The sequence below is a fragment of the Protopterus annectens genome, chromosome 2.part0 (assembly GCF_019279795.1).
Source record: "Protopterus annectens isolate FY-2018-M chromosome 2.part0, PAN1.0, whole genome shotgun sequence".
In the NCBI taxonomy this organism is placed as follows: domain Eukaryota; kingdom Metazoa; phylum Chordata; order Ceratodontiformes; family Protopteridae; genus Protopterus; species Protopterus annectens.
In genome coordinates this window covers 477810891-477836980 of record NC_056728.1, presented here as the reverse complement: position 1 = coordinate 477836980, position 26090 = coordinate 477810891, and the positions used below count along the sequence as shown (strand labels likewise).

Here is a 26090-nt window from a genome sequence, read left to right as displayed (position 1 = left end):
TTTCTGATTTAGACTTGGAGGAGAGCTCAGTTTCTGATTCTCCCTGTGGGGATTTCTCTTTCTCTGAGACTATTCTAGAATGTGCCAAGTTCCTCAGTCATTTAAGTTGTCGTACACTATTCCCAAATCCAGCCCAACAACTATAGCTTTAGTTGATCCCACTGCTGCTAAACAGTTAATCATCTCTATTTGATAAGGATGGGGAAGTTGTTGATAAGTAGGAGGAAAAAGTGTATACTTCTGCAACTTTGATTTTCAGAATTTTGAAAAGTTAGGTTCTTACATTAAAGTTCTGACTAATTGTGAAAGTGTGAGGAATGTTTTATCTGCAGTTTCTTCTTTTGAGGAAAAACTCTGCTTTAAATAATTTAGCTTCTTCTGTTATATAGGTCACCACTGATTGTTTACAGTGTGTGTATGATTCTGTTGATACTTCTTCCAGGACTATGTTCGCTGACAGGTCACTACTGATTGTTTACAGTGTGTGTATGATTCTGTTGATACTTCTTCCAGGACTATGTTCGCTGACAGGTCACTACTGATTGTTTACAGTGTGTGTATGATTCTGTTGATACTTCTTCCAGGACTATGTTCGCTAACAGGTCACTACTGATTGTTTGCAGTGTGTATAATCCTGTTGATACCTCTTCCAGGACTGTGGTCACTGATACTGTTTTGATGAGGCTTGCATGGCTACATTCTCAGAACCTCCTAGATAATGTTAATGAGATTTTAAATTCTTCTCTGGTTAGAGATTTAGTTTTTGGCCCCTCTGCTGCAGAAATGATCAAAAAATGAGAGGAAAAGGGTAATCTCTCAACCCTCCTTTTCCATTTTTTCTAAGGGGTTCTCTAACTCATCCAGTTTTGGAAAACGAATAAACAGTCTCACCAAAATACAGGTAAACATTCAAAATGAAATGGCAAGGGGGTTCCAAAAAGAAGCCTCAAACCTCCCAAAGCCAAGGACAGTCTAGAAAGTCTGCATGACTTTTCAAGAGACCTTGTGACCCCTCCCACCCTGGCCCCTTTTTTCTTCCATTAACTCTAAATCTCCATTTTTATCTTTGGCAGCATATAGTTTCGGACAGAAGGGTTCTGAAAATCATTCATCACGGTTACAGATGGCAGTGGAAGGAAGTTCCTCCTTTCCAGGGGTCATTCCTCATCCTCCAGATCAGACTCTGTTCCCTCCAGTTCTTCATTACATGCTGTCCCATAAAGTGATAGAACCAGTTCCTCCTTCTCAGGTTTTTATTCAAGGATGTCCTTAATGTCAAAGAGAGAAAATACTTGGAGACCACTTATTGATGTTTCTTTCCTAAACTTGTTTGTGATAGTGCCCAAATTCAAAATGAGGTCACTTCAAAACCTGTTATCTCTTCTTCCTCCTCCTTCAAGTTCCCTGGTAACACTGGACTTAAAAGATGCTTATTATCACATTTCTGTTCATCCAGACTTCAGATATTTCCTAAGGTTCTGTGTGTCTGGATCACATTATCTGTTCTGTACCTTATCCCTATACACTGCACCAAGAGCGTTCAGAAAGTGTTTAGCTCCAGTTTTAGCTCATTGCAGGCTACAGGGTATCCATATTTCCCATATTTAGATAACTTGCTTATCCTTTGCAGAATATTTTTCAGAGTGTCAGGAAAATCTCTCTCTCTCTCTCTCTGTCTGTCTTGAGTGAAAGATCTCTTACACAGCTTGGATTCCAAGAGTATATTCACGTTTTGTCTCAACACAGGATTGTGTTCCTGGGATGTCAACTAGACACATCAGTTGAAAGAGCTTTTCTTCCACAAGAAAAAAACAGATCTATATCTAGATCTATTTCTAAGGTTTTCCATTCAAACTTCGGTTAAACTTTGGTCACTGAGAGGTAATACCTCAGGAGTTTGGGTCTCATGGCTTCTGTGATACTCATGATACACCTGGCACAAGTGAATGATCTCTTTGGTTCCAACACCAACACCCTTTGTCTTTTCAAATCCCAGTGCTGGTGTTCATCAGATGATGAATCATTTAGTGGAGACAATAGATAACTTTAAGTCCAGTTCTCCCTTTCCCCCTCCTTGTTCCAAAGCAGTCAGTTACCACAGACATCTCTAACTTTGCTTGGGCAGCAGTTTCAGGAGGGATAAAAGTACATGGTGTGTGGGACACCAGGGGCACATGCAAGCACATAAATACCAAAGATGCTTGCCCTGATCAAGACAGTCCACTCTGAATCATCTTTGGTCCCCAGGACCTCTTCATGTTGTTAGACAGTACAATAGTCATGTGGTATATCAACAAACAGGGGAAACCAGGTTGCACCCTCTTTACAGACTAGCTGTGTTAGCTTGGGATATAACTTCAAATCATAGTCTCATTTTACAGGTATTCTACATTCCATCATAGCAGAATTGTGGCAGACAAGCTGAGCAGGTCCAGAGCAGAACCCTCCCAAATGGAAGCTAGATCAGGGGTCTTCCAAGAGTTGATCCATCTGTGAGGAGTTCACAAGTAGACCTGTCTGCCTCCTGTCTGAACAGTCAACTGACAGTATTTTGTTCCTGGACTCCAGAGTACTTTTGAAAATTCAGAAAGAATCCCCAAAAATCATTGAGTTGACCCCTCGTCTGACCAGAAAGCTGTGGTTATCCCTTCTTTTGGAAGTGGCCAGGGGCAATTACCACAAGCTTCTGCACAGACTGAATCTATTCCTACAAGAACAGGAGTGTTTGATAAACCCTGATATCAGTCAACTTCATTTGATTGCCTGGATGATAGGGTCTTAATTCCTTTTAGGCATGTGTGTGAAAAGAAAGTTTCATTTTGCACCTGTAGACACGATCTTTACAATTAAAAATTAAAGTCTGTCCTGTTCTTGAATTCTGTACCTGTCCTTGGCCCTATCCCACTACAGAATATGCACATTTTCAGCGACATTATGTCAATATTTTACACCAGTTTCCATTACAAAAGTAGTTTGTCCTGTTTTATCCTAACTTGTTGCTGTAACAGGCAGCATATCCCAGCCTCCATTTGTCTATAACAAACAGAATTGGTTTAAAGAAGCTGTGTCTGTATTATTTAAGAAAAAAAGCTTTACTTTCTGTTAACTTTCTCCCCACTCTTCCCATCCCCAAAGCACTTTTCCGAACATTAATGACATGAATTAGAGCATATGCTTTAGAGTCCCCCAAAACTTCAACAGATTATGAAAAAGTCCAGATTTTCTTATTCTGTCATATTTCACAAATATAATTCTTGCATTGTAATCCCATACTAAGTTACTGTTTTTTTTACTGTTCATCTCTGAAATCCTATCTCTGTTTCATTTCCAGTGTACTCTGGATTCATCTAGTCAACTCTCATGCTCTCTTCCTTCTCTCCTACATTTTCCGTTGAAAAAATGTAAAAAGTTTCACAGGTACAGTCCCTCTGTGGTCTTTATTACCAGGAGAACAAGAAGCAGAATCTCCTTCTGTTTCACGGCTTACGTTTTGTTGGACAAACTTTTATATTTCCTCCTTAGCATGTAGTTCATCAAAAAATTATTTTGTCCATCCAGGGAAGAATACCTTGATGACAGCTGGGTAGAGCACTTTGAATCTCACAGCTGCATCTCGACATTCCCTGAAGAGTGGAATAAATTTGCTTCTCTTCTGTCTAGTGTACAATGAGTAATCATTCTCCCTCAAACACTCTCTATCTCCCACTTTTAGTACTTTGTCCTTCTGCCACAGTTTTGTCAAAATCAGCTCTTTCTTCTGGTAGTATTGCAGGTCTAGTCATGTTTGGAGCATAAACATATGAAGTGCCCTTTCAACTAACAACTCCTGCTGTGGAATAGCAGTCCAGTTGCTTATTTGTGCTTTCATGAAATGAATGCAGTCTGTTCCTTCCAGCTTCTCTGGTATAGCTGAAAATTGCAGATTTTCCCTGTGTGCTGTGTGCTCTGTCTTCTAATTCTGTTATTTTCTGAAACATCTCTTCCTGAGCAGTCTCATAGTCAGCCAGCCTTTTCTTCATTTTGACGTCTAAATTTTGCAGCTTTATCAATCTCATCTGAATATGTTTAAAGCTTCTTCCATTTTTTTCAGCCTTTTGTTGTTTGTGTTGATATACTCCATCAGTGTTTTGTTTATTTTTAACCAGGTCTGTATGCAGTTGTCTTGTATCTTCCTGTAGGTTATTGAAGTCATGTCTGAAGGTTGCTTTGCTTTCTGCTGAGCAGCTGCAGAACATTTTCCCCAGTCAGTGTTTCTTCCTCAATTTTGGTAGCTGATTTTTTCCAAGTCTTCTGTATTTCTTTATTCCTGGCATCCAGGCAGTGCACTTACTAGCCAGTTACTGAAATTTACCCATATACGCAAGTCTGCTGGCCTTCTCTGCTGAGTTTCTGTTTTCACAGTGGGAGAGCTAGAAATAAACATGTGCAGCCATCTTGGAAATCCTCAAGAAACTGTCTGTATTGATTCAGTGGCTAATTAAGGCTAGACAGGGAATAATTTAATGTTAGGATTTTTTTCTGTATATCTTGTCCACATGCCTGGCAAACACCAAGCCTCTCACAGTGGAGCACAGTCCTTTTATTCCTGCTTGCTAGGGACATACTCAGTAGTACAAGGCTGAGAATCATCTAAAAGGACAGCTTTGAGGGATTTTGCTCTTCAGTGGCATGTTGTCAATCAGTGCAATTTTTGGGTGACCTGACCCTCACCCCCTGGATGTGCATGCCATGTCATAGTGGGAACTGCTGCACTTTGCCCTTGCACCAGTGTATTCAGCCATGCACTCACTCAATAAAGGCTACTACTGATCACAGGCTTGATGCATCATATGCTTATCTGTAGACTGCATCTGCAAATTCTGCTCTTCTCCAAGGGATCATAACTATATGCAATCAGCTCCATCCACCCATCCTTCCCTGCTGGCTTCCTAAAGCAGGAAAGGTGCTAATCGAACTCTGGTTACCTGTGCCCATAGTCAGGACTTTTCCCTCTCTATGCCACTGGACCTGACAGATTTAGCTCAAAACAGGGGTCTCAGACTCAAATAACCATGGGGGCTGTATGAAGGCTACCATATTTAGGGGACAGCCTCAATCTCCATAACATAAAGATAGAGTGTACAGGTAAGAATGTAGTGTAGGAGTTGTCATCACCTAGAATTATGCTTGTTTGAGGGCTGATTGAGGCCAGACCATGTTATTAATTTGAGATGTCTGTCTAAAGATATTGAGAAGTACAGTACACAGACTATTGCAGCAGGAGAAATGTAGTATTTCAAAAATGCAACCATTATGAGAAGAGTTTTGGGGGGTTCTTGTCCTAGAGAGTTGTGGGATGAGGGTGGTAAAATGCTGCAGTATGCCATGGGATTAAGAAAGTTTAGAAATTTTGCTTGAAGATCTTTTCACTATTATTTGTACCCACTTGCCAGGTTAAACAGGATGTTCCCAAAAAGTTGATGATAATTGTAATGAGGGGCAGCAGGAAACCTGGCTTCACAGGTTTTTGAGTTGTACAGTGCTTCAAGAATTTCAACAGGAGCTGCAGTGAATCAGCAGTAATGTATTTCAGATGATAGCTCTTTGGAGCAGACTTTATTTTCGTTAGAGATATGGCATGAATAATGTTTGTAGCTAAAAAACTGTTAACAATGTCTCTCTCCCCTTCCTATGGATCCCATGCTATGCAGTGTAGCTGTAGTCACCTGGGTGAGGGGATGAGGGGTCCATTGTATTTATAAGTTCATTGCTACTTTCTAGGTTATTTATCCATGAGGATCTTTAGAAGCCTAGCCATACATAAACTACAAAAAGCAGCTCATTAAGACCTTAGAGTTTTAGTCCTCCACACCAACTGCCAGACCCAAAAGTCAACTGCATAGGGGAGAAAAGAATTTGAACTCTGCACCCTCCCACCAGTAAAACTTGGCAAAATTAATGGCAAACACTCCTGCCTGCACTTTTTTGTACCATCTTTGGAGTGATGGATCTGTGGCCTTTGTTAGCCTGTGATACATACCTACACTACTTTGTATAATGTGGTGATGTGTGTATTTGTGTGTGCGCATGTGTGTGTATGGAGCTTCTGCAGAAGTGGACCTCGGTGAGGTTACTTATATTTTTTGGATCGCCAGTTTAGTGGAAAAGAGACCTCTGTAACTGAGTGCTGAATTTACAGGCATTCAAACAGTGAATTTATTACCTAGTCTGATGACTGGAAGGGGCAACAAGGAGTATTTTGAGTATCAAACACTGATGATGGTGCATTGCTGCATGCCACCACTACCTATGAAGTGATGCTGCTAACAGACACTGAAATAGCCCTAGGACACTAGAGCTGTGAAAATTGTGTTTTGCACTTTATTTTTGGTTTGAGAAACTAGAAGTAGGAGATGGCTTACAGAGCACTCTTATCATGGCAGTGTGTAGCACGAGGGGATGCAGCCCAGCATTTCAGCACTGTTGTTTACTCAGTGCCCTGTCAGGAAAAACGGCTGCAGCTTTTACATTTCTATATATTGTATAAAAAGACAAAAAGATGAAACTTTAAACAACAGCTAGAAAAATCACCTTTAAAAACAAATGTAGTGGCAAATCAGAAGGTAGCAATCAAAATGGTGCAGCACTGATTTTGTGTAACTAGTGTATATACTTCCACATCTGTTATAGTGGTGTAGAAATAAGGTATGCAACCTAATCACCAGTAAGTCCAGTTAGGAAATGGATTTTTGTAGCTTGTAGGCCTAGTTCATTGTTGATGGGAATTGAGATCCTGGAGACATGTTCTCCTTTGAGAATGAAGATTGCACTGCGTTATAGTTGCCTGACCCACCCCCAAGTCATGTCCTTAGAGCTGGCCATCTCCTGCCGTACCGCTGTTACTAGTTAGTGCTTAGGAGCATATGTGAGAGTGTGCAGAATTAATTTTGAGAACATTGCCTATAACACTAGCAGATATTCATCCTGTTTTTTTTTTTTTTTGTTTTGTTTTTTTGAGCAGAGCATGAAAAGGCAAATGTCACTGTTTCTGATGGTAGGATTATTAGAGCTACAGAGGTAAGAGTGAAAAGCATTCGTGTGTGGAGAGATCATGGACATGCATCTCTTCCAAAGATAAACTTTTTAAAATATGTATATGTAGTCCATATCTTAGGCTTTAACCAGAATATCCAACTGCGACATGCATGTTTTCAGTTGAAATGAGGTAATATACTACTGATGGGTAACCAGTTTCAAACAAACTTTGAGTATAAGACAAAACTGTAGGAAGAAAATGCACTTTTAAACAGTAGACTTTCAGAACAACCAGGTAGAGAAATACTTTTTAATAGATTGCATACAATAACCCCATTCTTCTGTCTTATATTCCCTTTTCATACTAGTTCATTGAGCCTTGTAAAGCTGAAAAATGGAATGCAAATGATGTCCAGTTTTTCTTAACGAATTATATGAAAGCAGCACGTGCTCTGGATGCGTTTAAGTAAGTATTGACCCACAAAGTAAGTTTTCAGTTTACTGTTTGCATTCCTGCAGTGTGTAATCACTATTTACTATATGTCTTCAGGCTTGATTTTGTCCACAGAAAAAAATAAAATAAGCAAGTGTGATGTTCTTATGTGCTGTGTTCCGCTTGACATGTAAGTCGTTTATGGGAACTGTGGCAACAGTCATGTAGGAGCAGATTTGCTTCATACCTCTTAAACTCTTTTAGGAAGAATTCTGAACAAATTCAGAAATGAGGGACAATGGCCCAACATCAGTGGCAAATTTTCAATATTATTCTTACAAACTCAGATTCTTTTAGAATAACAGGTTTTGTAATAGCATGCTTTTTCTGAAAGATAAAGTCCAGACTCAAATGTCTGTTATTATTTTGTTGATTCCTGCTACTTCTTCTGGTTTGTCATTATCACAATCGGCAAAACCAACCTCAAATGCTTTTCTGATGTCAGCCTGTCTGTGTTTCTTTTGCAGAGTTTTCACTCTTCTTCGTTATTTTTACTTTGAGTGACTCAAGTAAAAAGCATTCTTTTTTTTAAAAAAAAAACTTTTTTATATATTTTTATTATTTGCTTTTTAGTTTTTAAGTAAAAATACAATAGTAATTCTGTATTTATGTTGAGTTATCAAGGTTTATTAATAGTAGTCAATCTTACCTTAAATGTGTGCTAACTAAGTGCATAGTTAGGCAAATTTCCTACCTTCTGCATTTCCTGTAATGCGCCTTCATTGCAAATGTCTCCCTCAGTTAAATGTCTTGGATGAATTTCATCAATCTTGATTCCTTTGAGTGACGTACACCTGCTAAGAGTAACAAATTTTTGTCCTGCAGCAAAATAGTTCGGTTTTAAATTTACGACGTGCTGCCTTGAAGTTTGTGAACTGTGACCGTATAGCATGAAACCATGGGAGCAGTCTTCTTTCTCCCAAACCATAACCAAGTTTCACATCAAACACCAGTGTAATTGGCTCAATCCAGTGAATTCCAATCTTGTTGTCAAATTCTGCTTTTACTCGGGGGATGTCCTGTTGACACAGCTGGTGCTTACTCCAGCCTTAAAATTCAATATCCAATATGATGCCCATGTTGCCATTCACGAGACCCTTTGACATATCAACATTGAAATGTAGCATAACACGAAGTCCTCGGTAAATGGTCAACACTTAGGCACTCCCGCAGTTCTGTTAATGTCCGAGGGAGTGATAGTTTTGATTAGCAGATGAAGCAATCTCATGTCGTGCTTCATTAAACGGTCATGTGCATAGATGGTGAATTTCTCCACCAGTGAATTGACACTATTCATCACAAGTCTGTTGTGATGCTGGACCATCTTATTAGTTGGCATGATTCAAATTGCTCGCCCAGGGGCAAAGTCACCTTCTTGCTTGCTTTATTCAGCTTTTCTTACCAGTATCTCATATTGTTCCTGTGTCAGAATACCCTCGCAAAGATTATTTAGAAAGTCCACAAAAGTGCAATAATTTTGTTGTCTGACATCTATCTTAAGCTCACAGAAGTTGAACTGGTGGAATAAATGCACCATGCCCTGCATTTCTTCCAGTTGTACAAAACTTGGGTGTCCAAGAACAGGAGGAAGCTGCATCAGATCTCCAAACAGCAACATGTACACATCACCAAAGAGGTGGCTATTGCATTTAAGTTCTTGTAGACGGAGATTGATTTGATGAAGTAATTTGTAGGGCAGCATAGAAGCTTCATCAGTTATGCTGAACCTTACATGGTGCCACAGGCGTCGCATTTGTTCAAGCCAAATACCGGTTAATTTCTTGACTTCAGGAAACTTATAACTTCTTTGAACAGATAGCTTGAAGACTGAGTGCAATGTCTGCCCACCAATTAATACGGCTGCTACTCCAGTATACGCACGTACTGTACATGAACAAAGTCTGCATTTTTGTCATGAATTCTGTAGCCTCAACGTACTTGCTCAGCTACTAACTTCAGAGTAAATGATTTTCCGGTTCCTGTGCTGCCTGTTACAAACTGTCGGATCAGTGGGCAATTTTTTGCTTGAATCTCTCTCTGAATTTGTTTTTTGATAAATGTGAAGAGTCTCTTTTGGTCAACATTTAAGTTTTGCTGATTTTGGGTGAACTCTTTTATCAGTCATTTGCAGCCTTGGATTGGTGTTGGGTAATTCAATGTCTATATCCTGTAAGAGAGATTCATCTCCAGCTCCTGCACCATGAAACATCTGAATATGCTCAATGGCAGTTTCTAACTCCTGTGCAAACTGACAGATTGACCATAGTTCATTTAAGACTTGTTGCAATTCTTCTCCCCTTGCTTCAAATGCTGCTGCAGAGCTTGGAAAATCTGCTAAGAGTTCACATTCTGCTCTAAGTGGCTTGTGTAGAAGTAGCTGATTGTAGAAGATGTGGAAAAGTTTGGGGTTGTGATGATGGCAGATTTTGTTCATTTTTTTAATTTTTGTTTTGCCATCTGTACATGTTTCTCTCTGTATACTTCACAAACTTTCCCAGAAGATATAAAATCTACTTTTTTTCAAGCAAAATCTCTTTCTCAATATTTTTTTTTTATTTTATCCTTATTATAGTAATATAATATTTTCTCTTTTTCCTCAGAATTAATGTTTCCTACATCTTATAATCTCTCTCATTTTCTGTTTATTTAATATATTTTCATTCTCTTGGCTCCATTCAGTTTTTCCCGCTTCTACATATACATTTTCCATGTTGCTTCACATAGAATCCACCAACAGGTCAGATTTCTGTAGGAAGGTTTCACAAACAAATATTTATCCCACAAACCCTCTTTCATTTGTCATACATTCCATATACGCACACTTCCTGTAAATGTTTTTTAAACCTCTCCACTGTTTTAATAAATCTTCCTTTTCTGCTGTTGTTGCCCATACTGCATTATAATCAGAGATGTTATATACAAAACAGATATACCTAATGTGCTCATTCAACTTTTTATGTCTCTTTATTAATTCTTTACTGAACAGAAAAAACAAACCTCAACATCAAAAGTTCATTTTCCTTTGAATACAGTGCTTTACCGAGTCCAAAGGACCATAAGCTAAGCAAAGGAATCCTCACCTGAAACAGCAGTATAAAAATTGTACTACCTCCTACTTAACAGCAAGTACAAGTCTCCGGTGAGCGAGATTGTAATGGTAACAGCAGATGCGACTGTCTGGTGAGCAGATTTCAAATGAAACCAGTTTCTCTAGTGAGCAAAAGCAGTTGTGAATTAGTTCCCTAAGTTCTGTGTATTCACATTTTTAATAGGGTATACAAGTGCTGTTATAGAAATCTACCAATTCAAATTCCATTCTCTCATCTTGAATTAATTCTTCCACGGTTTAGATACTTGTACAGAGTAATTATCAGTTTAAATATGTTGAAAAATAGTTTAGATATTGTTGAGCTGACTGGCTTGAGTCATTCTGCCATAATTTTCACATTTCTTGTTAATTTAGGATCTTCTACTTGAATTCAGAAATGGCAACTACTTTGTAGTTATATATTAACTAAAACATAGCTATGCAGTGAGTAATATCATTGCAGTTTATTAGAAAATTAAACCTGTCATCTTATTCCAAAGACAAAATTTGACATTCCACAAGTGTGTCTGTGTGTCTCTGTCTGTGTGTGTCTGAAGGCAAGATCGACAGTAAATAATATATGTAATTCCATGAATTTAAGAAGGTATGTCCAAATACGGTCATTTTGAGGGGGTGAAAAACAGTTGTTAGGAGCAGTTTATCCACTTTATATACTGTCAGATGAAGGGCAACTTCATTAATGTCTTCAGAGTTTGTATATATCCCCTGTCATTGTTTCGAACACTGTCTCTAACAATGATCACCTCTCCCAGTCCTCCTCGTAAGCACACACGCACACCCGAGCATACCTCTCATCTGTCCCCAGTTTTGTAGAATGTCTGCGATTTTGCCCCATATTTTTGTCCTGTCCTCTAGTAAGTTGCTAAGGATCACATTCAGTAAGTAATGCAATCATTAGAGTTTAATACTTCTTATCATACAACAAAGCATGTTGATGCAAAGCCTGTTGTTCTATTAGCTTTTTAAATAACCTAAACTAGAGTACTGTTTTAAAAATGTCCCTGATTTTAGGCTTTCGTCTCTCCATTATTTTGGCTTTGTCTGGGATTCTTAAGCAAATTAGTTGAGAGGTGTGCACAGATGACAAACAAGCCAGGTATATGTATATACAACTCATGAAATGGTTTAACACAATACGGCAGCAAAAGCACAGCACTCACATCCTGATGGGCTCTTTTAATTACACAGTAACTTTGAACAAGCACGTCATCCTGTTTTAAACCCTCCACACTCATTCCTATGTAAAATTAAAATACATGTCCATTGTAGCTTTAAACCTTTTCACATATCACATTATGTGCTGTTAACAGACTGGCATATAAAATGTTACGACTGGTAATTTCTGCAGATATTAATTAACTTGCATGCAAAGCTTGTGTGTGTGTGTGTGTGTGTGTGTGTGTGTGTGTGTGTGTGTGTGTGTGTGTGTAGGAAATGATGTACAGAGATGCAAGTATGTGTGTGTGTGAGTCTAGATTAAGAGGACAAGAATTACATTTTGAGTTAGAATCAAGGACCTTTGAGAGTTATGCCTGCAACTGCCTTTTAAAAATTAAATAAATATAAAGCTTATAAAGGTTATTTGTGTGGTTGATTGCTTTTGTTTAATTTTATGCACAGCTCCACCTGTAGGTTAGACTGAATTAATATATATTACTTTATTTTTACCTGAATGCCGCGGTGGTACGGTGGTAAAGTTGTTACCTCACAGCAAGAGGTCCTCCCGTTCGATTCTCGGCTGGGCTTGAGAGTGCCTTCTGTGTAGAGTCTGCATGTCCTCCCCGCGGTTGGATAGTGTTTGAAAGACATGCGTGCGTAAATGGGCGTGCCTTCGTTGAAGGTTGGTCGTCGAGCTGGCACCTCGGCGTTTCTTAAAAATCTACTGCCAGTCATTAGTGGACCGGAGTTCAGCTGTGGCGACCCCTTACTGGGAAAAGCCGAAAGACAAACAACAACAACAACTTTATTTTTGCCTGAAGCAAAGCCGTGGTGGTGCAGCGGTAGCGTTGTCGCCTCACAGCAAGAGGTTCTCCCATTCGATTCTCGGCTGGAGCGCCTTCTGTGTGGAGTCTGCATGTCCTCCCCGCGGTCGAGTAGCGTTCGAAAGACATGCGTGAATGGGTGTGAGTTCGTTGAAGGTTGGGCATTGGGCTGGCACCTCGGCACCATAAAAATCGACTGCCAATCATTAGCGGACCGGAGTTCCGCTGTGGCGACCCCTAACCGGGAAAAGCCAAAAGAAAAACAACTTTATTTTTGCCTGAGTCAGGGAACAGCTCCACCTGGATGTCAGACTAGAAATAGCATGTATTTAGCTTTTGCTTGAGAGAGTGACAGAACCACAAACCCAACTTCACTAGAAAGCATTCTAATAAAAACAGTGGTTACAACAACAAAGGAATTCCACTGTAATAAATACATTTTATTTATGCTGTACAGAAGCAGTTTGGTTTACTCAAAAACAAAAGCAACCATTGTTAAAACTCAGGCATTCTTTATTTTACAAAATATTAAATGCATATTTACAACTCAAAAATATATTGTGTAAGAAACAGGTAATTGGGATGTAGTTTTTTTATTTTCATTTTTTTCTAAGATACCATTACAAATTTACAAGTAATATGTTCTTCAGAACAAACATTTGTATTTTTTTAATCTTTGCAAAAAAAAAAAAAAAAACAAGCAAAGTAAATACTATCCCAGACACCTTATTACTGCTTTAGGAGAGAGAGTATTCAGGTATTTAATTTTTAAAGCCATTTCTTGCTCATTAACCTTTGGAGAGCTGCTTACACAATTCTCTTTCTCTCTCTGTATTTTAAAATATAAGATCTGTTTCTTTATTCTTTCTTTCTTTTATCATAACTTTCCTTCTAGCATCTACCGGCAGAGAGATTTTCCTTTATGTAAGGAAGGCTGGTATTTTTTTCATTCCTTATTTCCCTGCCTTTCACTATGTGCTTGCTCACTGCATGGGTTTAAAGTGGGGTTGCAGCGGATGTACACGCCCTTCCTAGTTGGCACATGGCCACAACATATACTGGCTCAAGAGAGATATGCCTTTGAATGCAAGAAGTAGAGAAAATTTTGAATTACGCTGAGCTGTGGATATCAAATGACTGAATACCAAAGATTTGTGTTGGTCCAGTATGCATACTATATCCTTGGACTGGTCACTGCAGGCACACTTTCCTGGCAACTTTCATAATTTCCTGCAAACTTGAGCTTCTCCTAGAATACACTGCTTTGCTTCTCCAGATCGCATTGCTATTTCTACAAGCAATGCACCAGTTTTCTGCAGCTCAAGCAACTTCAGTTTTAAAAATAATTTTTAACTTTTTCAAGCAAAAATTAAGTTTTTCATCTTTGTCACTTCCCATCCCCACTTAAGCTGTGCATCCATTTTGTCCAGTCTTGTGTTTTTTCTTCCTCCCTTTATTTAATAAATTTTCACAAGCAAAACTTGTACTAGTTAGAATAATTGTAACATTATTCATTAGTTTTTAAAGTGTTTCTGTTTTTTTCTGTTTTTATTTGTTTGCCTTTTATTGTTGGCACTAAGAGAGTTAGGCTTCCTTCGTTGTTGCTTTCTCATTTGATTGATGTGGTGTTAATTCCAGTTTTTAAGACACTAATTACATTATTGGGATATTGTTGCTTGTGTGTTTGAAGGTTATTGTTATAAACCAGACAAGGAATGCATTATTTTCCCAAGACCCAAACAATGTACATGTGTGGTCTGCCTAGCACAGGAACATTTGAATGCTGATTGTTCTATTTGCAAACATGAAAGTTTTAGTCAACATGCAATGCAGGAACAAGTTGCTTTTGAAGACCCTTTTGAAAGGAGTAAACCCAAAGGATGACAGCCATCCAGGGAAAAAGCAAAATGAGAAGGTTGGGAAAGTTAGAGACAATGTAGCCAATGTGCCTTCACGTGCAATAGAACGGAGGTACTGTCCATAGCAGAACCCAGGCCTTCTAGAGCTCCATCATTGCCACCACCAAATCCTCCCTTGGGCTTTGCTTGGTCCAAATGCTCTGGTTCTTCCAGCTCAGCTCCGAGAAGACCACACATCTTCTTCCTGGAAAATAAGCTGTTTCAATTTCTTCCTTCATTCCCATCCAGCTTCAGCCCTATCAATTCGATCCTTCAGGTCAGCCCCTCTAAATTAGAAGAAAATCTTGAAGGCCTTGGTGTCATCTCAGTTCATCTGTTTCTGCAATACCTAAAAATTGCCCCATGCCCTCTCCCTTTTCAGTTCCTACAAGATGTTCTACTGTGGCACTTTGCATTATTGGGCCGACCTTTCTTTCAGCACCAACCATGAGTTTTATCTAAGTGTCTATGCCTTCGACAGTAGTGACATTGATACCAAGATTAACTAAGCCTGAAATTGTTAGTGCCAATGCCTTGCTATCAAATTTGACTCTGACCCACTCAGTTGCCTTCTCAGGGCTGAAAATCCACTTGCCAACACCTGTCCTGAGGTCAATGCCTGGGGCTGTCAGCATTGTGGCGTTGGCCTCAGTCTGGACACAAGCCATTACCTCAACACTCCCGGTACCTACTATCTTTATTATACTATTGAAATGAGAAAGATGGTACTGAGGAAAACCTCAAGTTTTCCAGTAATGGAAGATGCACCTACTATGACAGCACCACCCCTGAAAACCAGCCAGCATGATTCTTTTAGTTAGTTATTATCTTCTCAACCAGACCTTGGATTGGAATGTCTCCTGAGACCCAGCTAATCTGGGGAGGAGTTCCCTTTGGAACACTTGGATGACTTTCTTCCAGATTTGCCTAGGAAATGGATGTGTAAGAGAACACCTAGACTCTCCTTCAGAGCTTCCTTCCATAGACACAGATCTCTTTGAAATGGACCCCCCCCCCCAACCCCAGTTCCCCACAAAAGATCCCAAATTTATTTTATGTATTTATTTTTTTAACATTTGTTAACTGGGAAAGTCCAACTTGGAACGAAACCAATTTTCAGAGACGGCCTGGGCAGAAATGCTCTAGATGCATGTCTTTCTAATGTGGGAGGAAGCCAGAACACCCGGAGGAAACCCACACGAATGCAGGTCGAACCAGAGAACCTCTTGCTGTGAGGCGACAACACTACCACTGCGCCCTCCACAGTTCAGAGACATCCTAGAAATGATGAGGCATAGGAGATTGTAGCCCATTGACTTCATCTCCCCTGAGGAAGAGATCCTTCAAAAGACCTTCCAGTCTGTCCAACAGCTTGGGTAGTTCTACCTCCAGATAAAATGGTAGACCTGGTTTGCCAACATGCCTGAAGGGAACCTGACATGGTTGATCCCTTACCTAAAAAACTACATAAAGTCCTCAGTCCGCCTGGAGAGAGAGGCTTCACTGGAGCAAGTTATCCCTTCTGGACTCCACTGTTTTGACTTCCACTAAAAGAGAGAACCCCAGAGGATGCCTAGGTAATCCACCCCCCTGACAAGAAGTCCAAAATCATGGATCAGTTAGGGAAATGTTTAAGGACCTCAAGTTCATTTCTTGCTGGAGCAGCTAATTAGTTGACATATTATTAGGTTTCATAGAGAACTAGCTGGTAAGACTCTAGAGACCAGTTAGACGCCCATAAACAAGTAGAGTCACAGGATGTAACCATGAACAGTGTTGCTGCAATCTGCATGATACTGTTACATAATGATGCAGATGGAGTGGCAAGGGCAGTCATGGTGGGTATGTCTATGAAATGACAGTCCTGGTTGTGGCTAGCTGGGCTGTGGATCACTTCAGGGCAGCCTTCATCAATGCCTCCTATGATGGCTTCATCTTATTTGGACTAAAAATAAATGATTGATTGTAACAAACTCATTAGAAAGTCAAGACACTCACTACTGTTGGGGTTAAGTTCTCAGACTCTCAGAGATGCTATGCCAGGAACCAGCAGGGAGCAAAGAACATATACTCTAATGTATATTTTCATCCGATTCAGCATTTGGGTTGTCTGATCCAATCAGATTCGACCTTAACACCTTCTTCTAAAGATGTGGATCTGATGCGCTGATTACTGCCTACGCATAATTCCTTCCTCTCCACTAAGTTACCTCAGATCCCATTTGTTGCCTGAGTCTTCCAGCTGTGTGTCTGACAGCTCTGCTTTTCACTATAAGTGAAAGTCTCTTTTTTTCTTACAATAATAGATATTTCTGACTCCACCCTTACCTTTTAAGATATTTAGAATAGTTTGCAAGATAGTATAGCTGTGTAGTTATAGCTTTAGATATTTTTAGGATAGTTGTTAGAAACAGATTAGCTGTTAGTTTTTTCTGTGTGTCTTCCTTCTAGATAAGTATTGTGTGCTACTCATTAGCTCTCAGGTTTTATGTGTGACTGTTCTCTTAGATGAGTATATATAGTGTGTTAATTGTTAGAATTTAATTGTTTATTACAAATTTTCTAATGTCAGAGAAACTTCAAGAGTTTAAAAAGTGCTCGGCTTGCAGACCCAAAATTCCTCCTCAAGACCCTCACTCTCTCTGCATATATTGCTTAGGTGCTTGTCCACTTTCAAGCTGACTGCGATGTTTGGACTGCTTTTGGGTCGAGGGCTATTCAAGGCAAAAAAGAAAACTTACTATAAAAAGATTGCTCCCCCCCAGAGAGAGTTTTCATTTCCTTCCTGTCTAACGATGCCTTCTGTTAGTAGGCCAGCTTCAGCTTCCACAACCAGTAAAACAGAGAAAAAGAAGAGAAAGGAAAGGGATAGGTCTAAGAAGAAACTGAGAAAAGTAGAAAAGTCTATAGAGAAAAGATCTAAAGAAAGAAAATTGGAAGAGACAAAATCAAGGAAAAGGAACCCAGATCTGACTGATCCTTCATGTCTGGCACCTAAAACTCAAAGAAAGTCGGATCCACCAACTAGTTGGATCCGAACTCTGTCTCTCCTCAAGCTAGATTCTCACTGGAAATGATGAGCCGTCGGCTCCATTCACTTATTTTACAGTAAATAAGATTCATCTAGGCCCCCCATCAGTGGCATCATTGTCATCATCTAGGTCGGCCCGATCCACCAGAAGCCTTACTGAAATGGATGTCAACCATATGATGAGAAAATTGTCAAGGGCACAAATCCAGCTGGGAGTCCTCCCTGCGATGTCCCTGCATCCCTGAGGGAAGCTTCAGGTACAGACCCATCTTACCCCTTCATCCTTTTTCTCTAGTACCAGTTCACTCTTTGGATCCAGTTCCCACAGTTCTGAGCCCTTCTAGTACACCTCAGTTGGATCTGGCAGTTCATGGAATTTGACATTGAGTACATCTCTTACTCTCTCAACTCCAGTTTTTTCAGATCGAGATAAGTCTCGGAGTCGATGGATCAGTTTTGGGTTCATAGGTTCCCATAACAATTCCTGCTTGACATGTATGGGCAATCTATTCCAGAGTCTGGGTCAGGAACCTATCCCTCCAGCATGTTTTGTTTATTGTGATGACAAGGTTTAGATCCCTGCATCTGCTATTGTAGAGTATCCACATCATTTGGGATAGTTCCTAATGATGAGTCAACTCCATAGTTTTCGGTGTTGTCTCTTCCTGTTGGGGCCACAGCACTCAATAGCTCGGGTCTGAGGTCATACTCGGAGCAAATCTGGATAAGACCAGGAAAAATTCCTGAGACTTTGGATAAGGGAAAACACTTCCTCAGCTCCAGTTGCAGCATTGGCTTTCAAGGCTGTGGAAAGGGCTTTGCCTGGGCTAAGAGAGCAGGTGAAGACCTCGAGTTTGAAGCTGTCCCAACTTCCAGTGGATCCTGTGACTTGCTACTCTCATTCTGATTGATAGGAACAGTCAGTACCTATAACCTTGGAGGATACTCGACACTCGAGTTCCCAGTCTGATTTATGCCTGTCTCCAAAGCCACCCCAGAGACAAGGTCCTAGGAAACAGACATGTAAATGGAAGCACATAGACTCCTCTCCTGAGTCTATCTCTGAAGACATAAACTTGGATGAAGGTGAAGATCTCCTAGATCCTCCCTTGAAGTCACATTTGCTGACTTCCTAGAATTGATGAAGCATAGAGGGGATTGGTGTACCAAAACTAACTCCTTCCCCAAATGAATCATGCGTTCCTTGAAGCTTTTAGTAGTGGCTCATCTACATCCTAAGATGGGCCATCCCCCCAACCCCAAGAATGCCCTCATAGATCTTGTGGCACAGCAGACATGGAAGGACCCTGACATAGTGGAACCCATTCCCAAAAAGCCTGACAGGATTTTATTGGCACCAAAACACAAGAAATATTGGACTAAAGGGCCACCAGTAGAGGGCTTGATAGTAGCAGTAGTCACAAAAAAGAACTGCATGAGAACAGTTCTTCCATTCATCCCCATAACATGGAGTCAAGGGCATTGGATAGATTAGGGAAATGGAATTATGCTTCAGTGACTTTTGCCCCCAGAGCACTGAATTAGCTTCCACATATGTTTTGTTTTCAGTGGGACCTGTCGAAGGAGATTTCCAAGTCCCTGTTGGTTAACTTGCCATCAGATGTTCAAAAAAAACAGTGGACACTCAGCTGTTTACCCTACAATCCACGGGTCTACTTCAGAAAGATGAAAACGCAAACTCTCGAACGCTCACAGCGAATTATCAGAAACCCAAAAGTGGTATTTTGGGATCGCAGTACAGTGAAGATCGGACTATTTGCCCTTTCCTCACTGTAGTCCGATCTCGGGGTAGGAATATATATTTGGGGGGTGGGGGGCACAGCCCCCCACAATACCAATTTCGAGTTTTTGATTATTCACTCATTTGAGCTTTCGAGAGTTTGCGTTTTCAGTTTTATGACATAGACCCCAATCCACTTCTAATATGGCCAGGCAATGGCATTACCATGAGTTAACATGCCTGGATGCATCTTTGTGATTTTGTGGAAAGCTTCAAGACCTCCTTTATCAATGCTCCATTCGATGGTGCCACCCTCTTTAGGCCAAAAGTTAAAGAAATGCTTAGTAGGAATGAGCAGGATGGTAAGACCCTGTCTGCTTTAGGAATCCATTTCTCCACCCCTCAGAGATTCTATTCAAGGAACCAAAGGGGTGGTGAGAACAAGTGTTTCAGAAAATCACAGTATTATCACCAAGACACTCCTGGAGACAGAGACCCCACCTCATACAGAGAGGGAGGTAACTCAGATGGACGTCGCCACAGGGGCAGAAGCAAACCGCATAATCAGAGTTTTCACATTCCTTTCACTGGGAAACCCTATCAGCACTCCTAAAGGGTTATCTGACTGCTATACTCTGGAGTCGGTGAGAAGGGGGGTGCTTAACCTTACACTCACAAGCCTGACAGAACATTGCATCAGATTCCTGGGTGCTAAGGATTATCACCAGAGACCACATCATTCCCTTTTTGTATTCTCAAAGAAGAAGTTAAAGTTTCCTGAATTTCCACCCAGTCAGTTTGAATCTGCAGCAACAGAGGTTTCAAATTTGCTAGAAAAAGAGTCATTCAACAAGTCTTCCCTGACCAGTTAGGATCCTAACTGAAAAGCATTCATAGTACAGTTAGATGCAGATAAGTTGCCTGGTATTAATGAACGTGTCTCTCTTAAACCCCTGTTGAAGTCCCATCCTTTAGGTTCATAGGTAAGTACTCTGTTATCTGCCCGAGGGCATCTATAAGCCTAGCCAGAATGTGTTGGCTTTCGCAGCCCCCTTAGATTAGTTCCCTGTGACGTGGTCCAGCAGAGCCATTAGTTCCCTGTGCCTCTGTCCAGCAGAGCCACTGCAGTGATCCCCGGGGTAAATTTTCGGTTTCCCATTCACTCGTCAAGGTTTCTCTTGAAGAGTGTTAGTGAGGGACTCTGCCTAATGTAGATTGGAATCCTGTTCCAAAGCATGGGGAGTCCCTGGAACAGGAATCTATCCCTCCAGCACACGTTTTGGTGAGGTTTAGATCCTTAGAGCTTGTGGCTCTTGGGGATTTGTTTTTTTTTTTTAGGTGGAGCATGTCCATCAATTCTGGGTTGGACATGGCCTTGTATGTCAGGCAGAGATCACCTCTGAGTAAGTGGTATGCAACCGAGTACAGCTGGATTTTCTTCAGTTGGTCTGCATAGGGCATATGTTTGAGGCCAGTAATTCTCTTGTTGAGGCACTTCTGTGGTCTTTCCAGCTGTTGCAGGTGTCTTGTAAGGTACATCCCAAATGGGGCGTTGTACTCTATAATGGGTCTGATGAGTGATGAGTAGAGGGGCGCACAATAACATCTTTTGTTCTAGATGCAAACCCTTTTGTGATTAGGTGGGCCACATAGAAGGATTTTCTAACCACTTTGGCAATATGATTATCAAAGGAGAGATTACTATCTACTTGGGTCCCCAGATCCCTTATTACATTTTCTGTATTTAGGGGACTACCACGTATGTGGTGGTTCGCGGGTACTTTGTTTTTTCCAAAGGGGATGACTATGCACTTTTTGACATTTAGCTTGAGGCTTTGACACATTGAAGGAATTACCTTTGTTGCTGTTTGATAAGCCTAATTTTTATTAATGTTTTTACATGCATTAGTAGGTAATTTTTGCCTATTTGTTTTTATATGTACTGATGTTTATTTTTTATATATATATGTGTGTGTGTGTGTGTGTGTGTGTGTGTTTGTGTGTGTGTGTGTGTGTGTGTGTGTGTGCATATTTAATGTATACTAGATATATATGTATATATTTAATGTATACATATATATATATATATATATATATATATATATATATATATATATTTATTTATTTATTTTTTTTTTAATGAATACATATATGGATGGTTATTGTGTATATGCTTTCATAGCTTGATTGAATGGTTTACCTGATTGGCTAGTTTGTGTTTTAAAAGGAAGTTGAATACTTTTCAGTTAGGTCTGAAGAAGCAGCCTAATGGCTTAGCGCTTACCATTTCTTGAATCACATTTTTACCTTTGTTTATTAAAGTTTTTATAACTTCGACTGTGGTAGACGCTGAGTTTTTTGTTTGCTGTGGGATTTCAACATGCTATAATGTGTCCTTTACCAGCCTGTGAGCCTTTTTTGTGGAAAATGGCAGAGGTATCAGCTTACCTCTGACTGCAAGGAATCCAGATCTTCCCATATTATGACAATAGGCTCTTAACTGCTACTTCCAGGGATTTTGCTGATACAACAATAAACACTACTATTCCATCTTATAGATCTGCTGGAAATCACAGCAAATCAAGAAAAAAGCCAACTGTCTCTCACGCAACACACACAGAGTTTGTAGGACGTCATATTAACACAGTTCTTCAAATTTCCAAGCTTCCAGATGCTAGAGTACTGTCCTTATGAAAAATGGCCTCTGAAATAGTTCAACCTCCCTTTCCTTAAGCAAAGTTGATTCTACACCTGTTAAGATTAATGGTGTCTACCATCACATTAGTTCCACTTGCATGGTACTACGTGATAGTATAACAGTGGACTCTCTCAGTTTAATGGTCACAGAGTGTACTCTCTCTCCATGCCAAAATTCGTCTTACACATGTATGCAGAGATCAAATGGTGAATGAATTCTCTTTCAGTAGCGGAAGGGAGACTTTTTTGCCTACCAATCTCATGGGACACAGTGCCCACGGATGCTTCACTTTTAGGGGACAGGACAGGACACTTTGAGGTACTTGGTCACCTTTAGAGGCAAACATTCTCAACAATATCTTGGAGATGAGAGCGGTCCACCTAACGTAGCAGGCTTTTCACAACTATCTACCCAAGGATGTGATGTCCTTCCAGACAGTCAGTATGTCAGTGGTCTGGTACATCACCAAACAAGGAGGAACATGATCATACCTGCTTTGCCTGGAGGCCATGAGAGCATTGCAGCGGGTGATGTCTTCCCCTCATTTTCTGATAGCAATGCACATACCCAGGACATCAAATGTACAAGTGGACAAGTTGAGAATGTTAATCTTATTTCCTCATGAGTGGTCTCTCAACCAGACAGTGGCAATGGAAATTTTCAGCTGCTGGGGCCAACCTTGCTGCAGCCTCTTTGCTTCATACCTGAACAACAAGTGCAGTAGTTACTTCGCCCTAATCCCTCCATAGGAACAGTCACAGAGGGAAGCTGTAGTCCACAGTTCACCTCCAGGTCTCCTCTACACTCTTATACCACTCTTGACAAAATTAATTCAGAAAGCCACAAGATGCAAGACCAGAGTGATCCTCATTGCTTCCTCATTGCTTCTTACTGGCCCTGGCTGGTTTGGTCTCCCTTCCTTTGACCTCATTTAATACACCCACCTTGGGTACTGGATCCCAGCCTGGATCTTCTAAGTCAACTGTCCGGGCTGCCTGTAATGGATCTGGAAGTCCTAAAGTTATCAGTAGTTCACATTATTTCTTCTTCACAAAAACACTCAACAAAAAGATTTATCAAAGCAAGTGGAAAAGATTTTCTATCTGGGCATCTTCAAGAAGATTGGATCCGTTCTCTGCTTCTCTCCCCTCGATCTTGGATTTTCAGTTAGAACTTTTTCAGTAAGGATCTATTTTTTCTACTATCAAAGTGCAAGTGGCACTATGACTCCTCCATTGCCTCTCTTAAAAAGCTTTTCTCCAGGGAACTTTCCTGCTAATACCATCCCTTATGGATTCAGTTCCTCCATGGGACATCACGGTCATGCTTCAAGCCCTAATTCAGGAACCTTTTGAACCAGCAGCCCCAGTAGATCTTAAGCATCTCTCTTAGAAGACCACTTTTGTGGTTGCAGTAACACAGACAGATTTCTGAATTACAAGCACTACCATGCAAACCACCTTCATCTCATTTTCCATAAAGACAGATTAACTTTGAGAGCAAATTCTTTTCTACCAAAAGTGACATCCAAATTTGAATCAGTCTATTGATTTAATTTGCTAGTTTTTTTTCCAAGTTCTCAAACAAAGGGAAATATCTGCTGCACACACTAGATGCTCACAGAAAGCTCATATTCTGCTTTAAGATTTAAGAAAGTCAAATCAATTGTTTGTATCCTTTTTTAAAGCAAAATTGGGAAGAAATATACAACAGTTCACAATTTCTATATGGCTGTCTGACTTGCATTGCCTTTGTTTATAATAACTGGGGTTTACCCCTACACACAAAACCAAAAGCCTATCCTGCAAGAACGATAGCCACCTCTGCTGCGTTCATGAAGAGAGTTGCCACTGATGACATTTGTGCAGCAGCAAGATGGTTCATGGTTCACATCTTTGTGTCTTATTGCAAATTGAACTTGCAATCCAGAGCACATTCATCCTTTGGTTCCACTATTCTCAGGAATGTCCTTCCTTGATACCATCCAGGTACCTTTTTGGCTGCTTGGTAATCTGTCCTACACATTGAATCTGATGAAAATAGTATAGGATACAAAAGTTAATGTACTTAACCATAACAACTGATCCATTTTGTCTCATTTTTGTCCAATTCAGCATCCCTCCCTCCTTCTCACTTCTTGTATTGCCAATAACAGCTTCTTGTGTTCAGACAGAGCTCACCTAAGCCATTATGTTCAAAATGTTCCCTTGATTCTTAGTGCATTATTAAAAGGTCTGTAAACTGAGACCTCTACGGGTTTCTGCATTTTCAAGAAGAGATAGATAATTTAGGTAAAATCAGCAAACTCAATCTGGGGTAACTTAATGGAGAGGAGGGAGTTATGGCTGAGAGGAGTCAGTGCCACAGATGCACAGCTCTAGGAAAAAGGTGCCAAGGTCGGTTCTGATTGGATCCAGCAACCCAATTGTTGAACTGGACGAAAATGGGACAACATGGATCCAACAACCCAAATGTTGAACTGGACAAAAATGGGAAAACATGGATCCAACAACCCAAATGTTGAACTGGGCAAAAATGGGGACAACATGGATCCACTCCATTAACTACCTTGATTATAGCAAGCTCAGATGCTCATAAGCCTAGTACATATTATACAGCAGGAACTTCTTATTGTAACATTTGTTTATGTCTGTTATGTATTTCACAGATAAAGATTCTAGTTGTCTACTGATGTACTATGTTCTTCATCTGTAAATATGTTGCAAGTAATTGCCATGTAAATTGTTAATCACTATGTAATCCAATGTAACTACTGTCTGTTTATTTTAACTGTGTAGCTTTTCTCCCCGGGCCTCCGCTGAAAATGGACCTACGTCCAGTCAGACACTCCCGATCCACAAATATAAATAAATAAATCTAGCCTTATGCTAAATACAAAGCTTTCTTGTTTAGAAAATCCCAACAGTCCCATTACAAACAACATAGAAACCGAGCTTCCCACCGAGATCGTAGATTTCCTAGTGGCCACTGCCACAAGAGCAGAAGTACGCAACATAATTCTTGAACTGTCTGCCCTCTGGGAGCTGTCAGAGGCTACATTTCCTTGCATCAAAAGTGTAGCTTGCTTTAACATAAGACATTGGGATCAAGGGAATAATCCCAGTGACTGTTGAGCACCCTTTTTGAAACCGCCACCAGTGCTGTCTCCTCCTTTCCCAGAATGTCCCTGTCCATCAAAAGAGGATTTCGATTCAAGGAATCCACAACCTCCTTCATAAAAAAATAATCCAAGAGGTCTCCCAGACCAGAGAGGATCCTTATCTTAGTCAGGAATCTTCTTGGTCCCAAATAAAACTAAGGGTCTTGGCCCATATTGAATCTTTCTTGCTTAAACTAATATATCCAGAAAGCAGTATGCCAGGTAGTCACAATGTATTCAGTCCTTCCCTACCATCTGGAAGAAGACTGCATGTGCTGTTTGGATCCCCAGGCTGCTTGCTTGCACGCATATAAAGATAACCAAGGAATCATTTTAATTAGTGCACTGATATCCTTACCTATAGAGTCATTACAGAATATAATATTAAGGGATATGGGTCAAGAGAAAAGTGGAGACTACATCAGAAGAATCAGGGGAAGATGTTATTTTAAAAATAAAGTGAGAAACTGAGAAAAGGGATGATAGTGAGTCTGGATTTAGGTCACAAAATACTGGCCATAAAAATGTTTGTGGTCCCACTGATTCTGTATGTAGGGCGAGAGTATTTCTCCCAGAGTAAAATATGGCAGAGACTTCAAAGGGAAGCTGAATGAGTTTTTCTGGAGGAGGAAAACTTCCACACTGAGCTGATTGAAGCTGCTGCTATTTTGCCAAAATCGATAGATATGGATCAGTGTGGTTTTGTGGAGGAGATGCAAACATTTGACAATGTTAATAAAAAATAAAGAAAAGAGAGTGTCAGAAAATGTTGGTATTGTTTGTAGTTCTGAATGCAGAGTGTTCGGTAGAGTCAGCTGGGATTTTGTGAGTAGGGCAATTGTAGCATTCGCATTGCCTTACAGAATAAAGGAGTATATAAAGGGCTGGAGGCAAGAATTAAGGTGGGAGGGTTCCTGTGTGATAGATTGAGTTTGATCAGGGGAACCAAGCAGGGGTGTCCTCT

At 40.3% G+C, this 26090-nt stretch overlaps 1 protein-coding gene across 2 annotated transcripts in view; it reads left to right on the top strand.

Annotated features, from left to right (window-relative positions):
• The window catches only part of LOC122793129 (FGF1 intracellular binding protein), a 544410-nt gene that overhangs the window by 457421 nt on the left and 60899 nt on the right, over positions 1-26090 (top strand). For both annotated transcript variants that reach the window (XM_044060893.1, XM_044060894.1), the window contains exon 10: positions 7383-7480. In XM_044060893.1, the coding sequence (XP_043916828.1) occupies positions 7383-7480 (98 nt within the window). The remainder of the gene's footprint in view (positions 1-7382; positions 7481-26090) is intronic.